The 9,738-nt window shown below is 38.5% G+C and overlaps 1 protein-coding gene across 2 annotated transcripts in view; it reads right to left on the reverse strand.

The window, feature by feature from the left end:
- Positions 1 to 9,738, reverse strand: part of mitfb (melanocyte inducing transcription factor b) — a 57,236-nt gene that overhangs the window by 3,894 nt on the left and 43,604 nt on the right. Inside the window, exons 6-9 of one of the 2 annotated variants that reach the window (XM_049462733.1) lie at positions 9,329 to 9,421; positions 8,693 to 8,749; positions 6,977 to 7,052; positions 6,431 to 6,578 (exon numbers count right to left, since the gene is read on the reverse strand). In XM_049462733.1, the coding sequence (XP_049318690.1) occupies positions 6,431 to 6,578; positions 6,977 to 7,052; positions 8,693 to 8,749; positions 9,329 to 9,421 (374 nt within the window). The remainder of the gene's footprint in view (positions 1 to 6,430; positions 6,579 to 6,976; positions 7,053 to 8,692; positions 8,750 to 9,328; positions 9,422 to 9,738) is intronic. The other variant, XM_049462734.1, reaches the window with a different exon arrangement.

Raw genomic sequence — 9,738 nt, forward strand, 5'->3', positions numbered from 1 at the left:
CGAGTGTTAAAATATCCGGTCAGTTTATTTTATATAGTTCCATCGTATCAGAATTAAACACTGATCATAAAGAAGCTACAATAACTCGTAATAATAACTCAGCATTTCACCTTATTTACAGATAAACACTCAACACTTTAGATGCGCTTTAAATTCAGTGTTTTTCATTATTTTAAAATGTAGATTAAAAAAGTGTTAAAAAAACCATGATAAATATGATGGTGATGATGGTGAATATGATGGTGATGATGGTGAATATGATGGTGAATATGATGGTGATGATGGTAAATGTGATGGTGATGATGGTGAATATGATGGTGATGATGGTGAATATGATGGTGAATATGATGGTGATGATGGTGAATATGATAGTGAATATGATGGTGAATATGATGGCGATTATGGTGAATATGATGGTGAATATGATGGTGATGATGGTGAATATGATGGTGAATATGATGGTAATGATGGTGAATATGATGGTGAATATGATGGTGAATATGATGGTGATGATGGTGAATATGATGGTGATGATGGTGAATATGATGGTGATGATGGTGAATATGACGGTGATGATGGTGAATATGATGGTGAATATGATGGTGATGATTGTGAATACGATGGTGATGATGGTGAATATGATGGTGAATATGATGGTGATGATGGTGAATATGATGGTGATGATTGTGAATATGATGGTGAATATGATGGTGAATATGATGGTGATGATGGTGAATATGACGGTGATGATTGTGAATATGATGGTGATGATGGTGAATATGATGGTGATGATTGTGAATACGATGGTGATGATGGTGAATATGATGGTGAATATGATGGTGATGATGGTGAATATGATGGTGATGATGGTGAATATGATGGTGATGATGGTGAATATGATGGTGATGATGGTGAATATGATGGTGAATATGATGGTGAATATGATGGTGAATATGATGGTGATGATGGTGAACATGATGGTGAATATGATGGTGAATATGATGGTGAATATGATGGTGAATATGACGGTGATGATGGTGAATATGACGGTGATGATTGTGAATATGATGGTGATGATGGTGAATATGATGGTGATGATTGTGAATATGATGGTGATGATGGTGAATATGATGGTGAATATGATGGTGATGATTGTGAATATGATGGTGATGATGGTGAATATGATGGTGATGATGGTGAATATGATGGTGATGATGGTGATGATGGTGAATATGATGGTGAATATGATGGTGATGATGGTGAATATGATGGTCAATATGATGGTGAATATGATGGTGATGATGGTGAATATGATGGTGATGATGGTGAATATGATGGTGAATATGATGGTGATGATGTTAAATGTGATGGTGATGATGGTGAATATGATGGTGATGATGGTGAATATGATGGTGAATATGATGGTGATTATGGTGAATATGATGGTGAATATGATGGTGATGATGGTGAATATGATGGTGAATATGATGGTGAATATGATGGTGATGATGGTGAATATGATGGTGAATATGATGGTGATTATGATGAATATGATTGTGAATATGATGGTGAAAATGATGGTGATGATGGTGAATATGACGGTGATGATGGTGGATATGATGGTGATGATGGTGAATATGACGGTGATGATGGTTAATATGATGGTGATGATGGTGAATATGATGGTGAATATGATGGTGATGATGGTGAATATGATGGTGATTATGGTGAATATGATGGTGAATATGATGGTGATGATGGTGAATATGATGGTGATGATGGTGAATATGATGGTGAATATGATGGTGATGATGGTGAATATGATGGTGATGATGATGAATATGATTGTGAATATGATGGTGAAAATGATGGTTATGATGGTGAATATGACGGTGATGATGGTGGATATGATGGTGATGATGGTGAATATGATGGTGATTATGGTGAATATGATAGTGAATATGATGGTGAATATGATGGTGAATATGATGGTGATTATGGTGAATATGATGGTGATGATGGTGAATATGATGGTGAATATGATGGTAATGATGGTGAATATGATGGTGAATATGATGGTGAATATGATGGTGATGATGGTGAATATGATGGTGATGATGGTGAATATGATGGTGAATATGATGGTGAATATGATGGTGATGATGGTAAATGTGATGGTGATGATGGTGAATATGATGGTGATGATGGTGAATATGATGGTGAATATGATGGTGATGATGGTGAATATGATGGTGAATATGATGGTGAATATGATGGTGAATATGATGGTGATTATGGTGAATATGATAGTGAATATGATGGTGAATATGATGGTGATTATGGTGAATATGATGGTGAATATGATGGTGATGATGGTGAATATGATGGTGAATATGATGGTAATGATGGTGAATATGATGGTGAATATGATGGTGAATATGATGGTGAATATGATGGTGATGATGGTGATGATGGTGAATATGATGGTGATGATGGTGAATATGATGGTGAATATGATGGTGATGATGGTGAATATGATGGTGATGATGATGAATATGATTGTGAATATGATGGTGAAAATGATGGTTATGATGGTGAATATGACGGTGATGATGGTGGATATGATGGTGATGATGGTGAATATGATGGTGATTATGGTGAATATGATAGTGAATATGATGGTGAATATGATGGTGATTATGGTGAATATGATGGTGATGATGGTGAATATGATGGTGAATATGATGGTAATGATGGTGAATATGATGGTGAATATGATGGTGAATATGATGGTGAATATGATGGTGATGATGGTGAATATGATGGTGATGATGGTGAATATGATGGTGAATATGATGGTGAATATGATGGTGATGATGGTAAATGTGATGGTGATGATGGTGAATATGATGGCGATGATGGTGAATATGATGGTGAATATGATGGTGATGATGGTGAATATGATGGTGAATATGATGGTGAATATGATGGTGATTATGGTGAATATGATAGTGAATATGATGGTGAATATGATGGTGATTATGGTGAATATGATGGTGAATATGATGGTGATGATGGTGAATATGATGGTGAATATGATGGTAATGATGGTGAATATGATGGTGAATATGATGGTGAATATGATGGTGATGATGGTGAATATGATGGTGATGATGGTGAATATGACGGTGATGATGGTGAATATGATGGTGAATATGATGGTGATGATTGTGAATACGATGGTGATGATGGTGAATATGATGGTGAATATGATGGTGATGATGGTGAATATGATGGTGATGATTGTGAATATGATGGTGAATATGATGGTGAATATGATGGTGATGATGGTGAATATGATGGTGAATATGATGGTAATGATGGTGAATATGATGGTGAATATGATGGTGAATATGATGGTGAATATGATGGTGATGATGGTGATGATGGTGAATATGATGGTGATGATGGTGAATATGATGGTGAATATGATGGTGATGATGGTGAATATGATGGTGATGATGATGAATATGATTGTGAATATGATGGTGAAAATGATGGTTATGATGGTGAATATGACGGTAATGATGGTGGATATGATGGTGATGATGGTGAATATGATGGTGATTATGGTGAATATGATAGTGAATATGATGGTGAATATGATGGTGATTATGGTGAATATGATGGTGATGATGGTGAATATGATGGTGAATATGATGGTAATGATGGTGAATATGATGGTGAATATGATGGTGAATATGATGGTGAATATGATGGTGATGATGGTGAATATGATGGTGAATATGATGGTGAATATGATGGTGAATATGATGGTGATGATGGTAAATGTGATGGTGATGATGGTGAATATGATGGCGATGATGGTGAATATGATGGTGAATATGATGGTGATGATGGTGAATATGATGGTGAATATGATGGTGAATATGATGGTGAATATGATGGTGATTATGGTGAATATGATAGTGAATATGATGGTGAATATGATGGTGATTATGGTGAATATGATGGTGAATATGATGGTGATGATGGTGAATATGATGGTGAATATGATGGTAATGATGGTGAATATGATGGTGAATATGATGGTGAATATGATGGTGATGATGGTGAATATGATGGTGATGATGGTGAATATGACGGTGATGATGGTGAATATGATGGTGAATATGATGGTGATGATTGTGAATACGATGGTGATGATGGTGAATATGATGGTGAATATGATGGTGATGATGGTGAATATGATGGTGATGATTGTGAATATGATGGTGAATATGATGGTGAATATGATGGTGATGATGGTGAATATGACGGTGATGATTGTGAATATGATGGTGATGATGGTGAATATGATGGTGATGATTGTGAATATGATGGTGATGATGGTGAATATGATGGTGAATATGATGGTGATGATGGTGAATATGATGGTGATGATGGTGAATATGATGGTGATGATGGTGAATATGATGGTGAATATGATGGTGAATATGATGGTGAATATGATGGTGATGATGGTGAACATGATGGTGAATATGATGGTGAATATGATGGTGAATATGATGGTGAATATGACGGTGATGATGGTGAATATGACGGTGATGATTGTGAATATGATGGTGATGATGGTGAATATGATGGTGATGATTGTGAATATGATGGTGATGATGGTGATGATTGTGAATATGATGGTGATGATGGTGAATATGATGGTGAATATGATGGTGATGATTGTGAATATGATGGTGATGATGGTGAATATGATGGTGAATATGATGGTGAATATGATGGTGATGATGGTGATGATGGTGAATATGATGGTGATGATGGTGAATATGATGGTCAATATGATGGTGAATATGATGGTGATGATGGTGAATATGATGGTGAATATGATGGTGATGATGTTAAATGTGATGGTGATGATGGTGAATATGATGGTGAATATGATGGTGAATATGATGGTGATTATGGTGAATATGATGGTGAATATGATGGTGATGATGGTGAATATGATGGTGAATATGATGGTGAATATGATGGTGATGATGGTGAATATGATGGTGAATATGATGGTGAATATGATGGTGATTATGATGAATATGATTGTGAATATGATGGTGAAAATGATGGTGATGATGGTGAATATGACGGTGATGATGGTGGATATGATGGTGATGATGGTGAATATGACGGTGATGATGGTTAATATGATGGTGATGATGGTGAATATGATGGTGAATATGATGGTGATGATGGTGAATATGATGGTGAATATGATGGTGATTATGGTGAATATGATGGTGATGATGGTGAATATGATGGTGAATATGATGGTGATGATGGTGAATATGATGGTGATGATGGTGAATATGATGGTGAATATGATGGTGATGATGGTGAATATGATGGTGATGATGGTGAATATGATGGTGAATATGATGGTGATGATGATGAATATGATTGTGAATATGATGGTGAAAATGATGGTTATGATGGTGAATATGACGGTGATGATGGTGGATATGATGGTGATGATGGTGAATATGACGGTGATGATGGTTAATATGATGGTGATGATGGTGAATATGATGGTGATGATGGTGGATATGATGGTGTTGATGGTGAATATGATGATGATGATGGTGAATATGACGGTGATGATGGTGAATATGATGGTGATGATGGTGAATATGATGGTGATGATGGTGGATATGACGGTGATGAAGGTGAATATGATGGTGATGATGGTGAACATGACGGTGATGATGGTGAATATGACGGTGATGATGGTGAATATGATGGTGAATATGATGGTGAATATGATGGTGATGATGGTGAATATGATGGTGATGATGGTGAATATGATGGCGATGATGGTGAATATGATGGTGATGATGGTGAATATGATGGTGATGATGGTGGATATGATGGCGATGATGGTGGATATGATGGCGATGATGGTGGATATGATGGCGATGATGGTGAATATGATGGTGATGATGGTGAATATGATGGTGATGATGGTGAATATGACGGTGATGATGGTGAATATGACGGTGATGATGGTGAATATGATGGTGATGATGGTGAATATGATGGCGATGATGGTGGATATGATGGCGATGATGGTGGATATGATGGCGATGATGGTGAATATGATGGTGATGATGGTGAATATGATGGTGATGATGGTGAATATGATGGTGATGATGGTGAATATGATGGTGATGATGGTGAATATGATGGCGATGATGGTGAATATGATGGCGATGATGGTGGATATGATGGCGATGATGGTGAATATGATGGTGATGATGGTGAATATGATGGTGGATATGATGCCGATGATGGTGAATATGATGGTGATGATGGTGAATATGATGGTGATGATGGTGAATACCTGTATTCTGAGCAGCAGGTGGCGGTTGGCGTGCTCCAGTTTTCTCTGGCGGTTCTCCAGGTCTCGGTGGTGCTGCTGATCTCTCTGCAGTTTCCTGATATAATCAACCGACGCCTTCAGTATAGTTCCCTTATTCCAGCGCATATCCCTGATACACACACACACACACACACACACACAGTGTGTTATCAGTGTATGTGTGTGTATGCTGTGTGTGTGTGTGTGTGTATGCGTGTGTGTGTGTGTGTGTGTCTGTGTGTGTGTAGTTAGTGTGTGTGTGTGTGTGTGTGTGTGTGTGTGTGTGTGTATGGTGTGTGTGTGTGTAGTTAGTGTGTGTGTGTATGTGTGTGTGTGTATGGTGTGTGTGTGTGTGTGAGTGTGTGTGTGTGTGTGTGTGTGTGTGTATGTGTGTGTGTGTATGGTGTGTGTGTGTATGGTGTGTGTGTATGGTGTATGTGTGTGTGTGTGTGTGTATGGTGTGTGTGTATGGTGTGTGTGTGTGTGTGTGTGTGTGTGTGTGTGTGTGTATGGTGTGTGTGAACGTACGGGTCGTTTGATTTGGGGATCAGGGTTCCGAGTTCTTTGATTCGGTCGTTGATGTTGAATCTCCGTCGCCTTTCAACTGCAGGAGAACCAGAACCAGAACCGATCACCACAGTACAAATCACCACAGTACAGATCACCACAGTAGAGATCACCATAGTACAAATCACCACAGTACAAATCACCACAGTACAGATCACCACAGTAGAGATCACCATAGTACAAATCACCACAGTACAAATCACCACAGTACAGATCACCACAGTAGAGATCACCATAGTACAAATCACCACAGTACAAATCACCACAGTACAGATCACCACAGTACAGATCACCACAGTACAGATCACCAGTACAGATCACCAGTACAGATCACCACAGTACAGATCACCACAGTAGAGATCACCATAGTACAAATCACCACAGTACAAATCACCACAGTACAGATCACCACAGTACAGATCACCACAGTACAGATCACCACAGTACAGATCACCAGTACAGATCACCACAGTACAGATCACCACAGTACAGATCACCAGTACAGATCACCACAGTACAGATCACCATAGTACAAATCACCACAGTACAAATCGCCACAGTACAGATCACCACAGTACAGATCTCCACAGTACAGATCACCACAGTACAAATCACCACAGTACAGATCACCACAGTACAGATCACCATAGTACAAATCACCACAGTACAAATCACCACAGTACAGATCACCACAGTACAGATCTCCACAGTACAGATCACCACAGGATAGATCACCACAGTACAGATCACCACAGTACAGATCTCCACAGTACAGATCACCACAGTACAGATCTCCACAGTACAGATCACCACAGGATAGATCACCACAGTACAGATCATCACAGTACAGATCACCACAGTACAGATCACCACAGGATAGATCACCACAGTACAGATCATCACAGTACAGATCACCACAGTACAGATCACCACAGTACAGATCACCACAGTACAAATCACCACAGTACAGATCACCACAGTACAGATCTCCACAGTACAGATCACCACAGGATAGATCACCACAGTACAGATCACCACAGTACAGATCTCCACAGTACAGATCACCACAGGATAGATCACCACAGTACAGATCATCACAGTACAGATCACCACAGTACAAATCACCACAGTACAGATCACCACAGTACAGATCACCACAGTACAGATCACCACAGCAGAGATCACCACAGTACAGATCACCACAGTACAGATCACCACAGTACAGATCACCACGGGATAGATCACCACAGAATAGATCACCACAGGATAAATCACTACAGTATAGATCACCACAGGATAGATCACCACAGGATAGATCACCACATGATAGATCACCACAGGATAGATCACCACAGGATAGATCACCACAGTATAGATCACCACAGGATAGATCACCACAGGATAGATCACCACAGGATAGATCACCACAGTATAGATCACCACAGTATAGATCACCACAGGATAGATCACCACAGGATAGATCACCACAGGATAGATCACCACAGTATAGATCACCACAGTATAGATCACCACAGGATAGATCACCACAGGATAGATCACCACAGGATAGATCACCACAGGATAGATCACCACAGGATAGAGCACTAATAATATTTATATTAGAAGTAGTTTAGTTTATTATAATTGAAGCAGTGAGACGGATGGAGATGAACTCACTCAGGTTATGGTTGTCCTTCTTTTGTCGTTCTTTAGCGAGAGCTCGAACTTCAGCCTCTAGAGAAACAGAGTTATTTATCACCATCAGCGGCGGGACCATATATCAATATATCCATACAGACATACAGCATATATTTATAACACATTATACATACCTAGGAAATTTTTGGATTTTAGGCTCTAAATTCCCAAAGCCCCACCCCCATTTAGACTTACTGCCTTATTACTCCAAATGGTGGCGCTATAATCTAATGAACAGGGTTAATAAACCTGAACCAAGTATTTTATCCTCTTTAGAAATACAGACTCTATATCATAGAATTCTGTTGTGATATATCACATATCACACAATCACAGTGATATCATCGTTATCATGAGAATATTATATCATAAGATGTGGTTTGAGCCCCCCCCCCCCCTTAGTGCAGAAGACCCCTTTTGATCTAGTATTGTATCCCATGACTTTTGCCATGTCCCACATATGTGGGACATGGCAAAAGTCATGGGATACAATACTAGATCAAAAGAAAAGCAGGAGAATTTAATGTTATATTTGTTATAATTGCATTTTCTAGGAGTGAGGGTATGTTTAATATTATATATGTTAATATAATATTAATGTATTAATGTACTCACCTACAGGAAACCCCTCAGACCTTTGATAATTCTCAAACTTCCCACACGATCCCGGCTTCTCCATCACATGCATCACCCCCGGCAACGGAGTAACTACACCATACATCATACTCATAACTATATATATATACATATATATAAGAAACTCCTGAAGACAGAGCTCTTCAAAGAGCACTTACTCTCTTAACACCTCTAACTAACTACCTTCTACTACCAGATCAGGAGAATCTCTCACTATCTTTAATAAACTCCTGAAGACAGAGCTCTTCAAAGAGCACTTACTCTCCTAACACCTCTAACTAACTACCTTCTACTACCAGATCAGGAGAATCTCTCGCTATCTTTAATAAACTCCTGAAGACTGAGCTCTTCAAAGAGCTCTTACTCTCCTAACACCTCTAACTAACTAC

Source organism: Astyanax mexicanus, chromosome 13, assembly GCF_023375975.1.
Source record: "Astyanax mexicanus isolate ESR-SI-001 chromosome 13, AstMex3_surface, whole genome shotgun sequence".
NCBI classification, from domain to species: Eukaryota; Metazoa; Chordata; class Actinopteri; order Characiformes; family Acestrorhamphidae; genus Astyanax; species Astyanax mexicanus.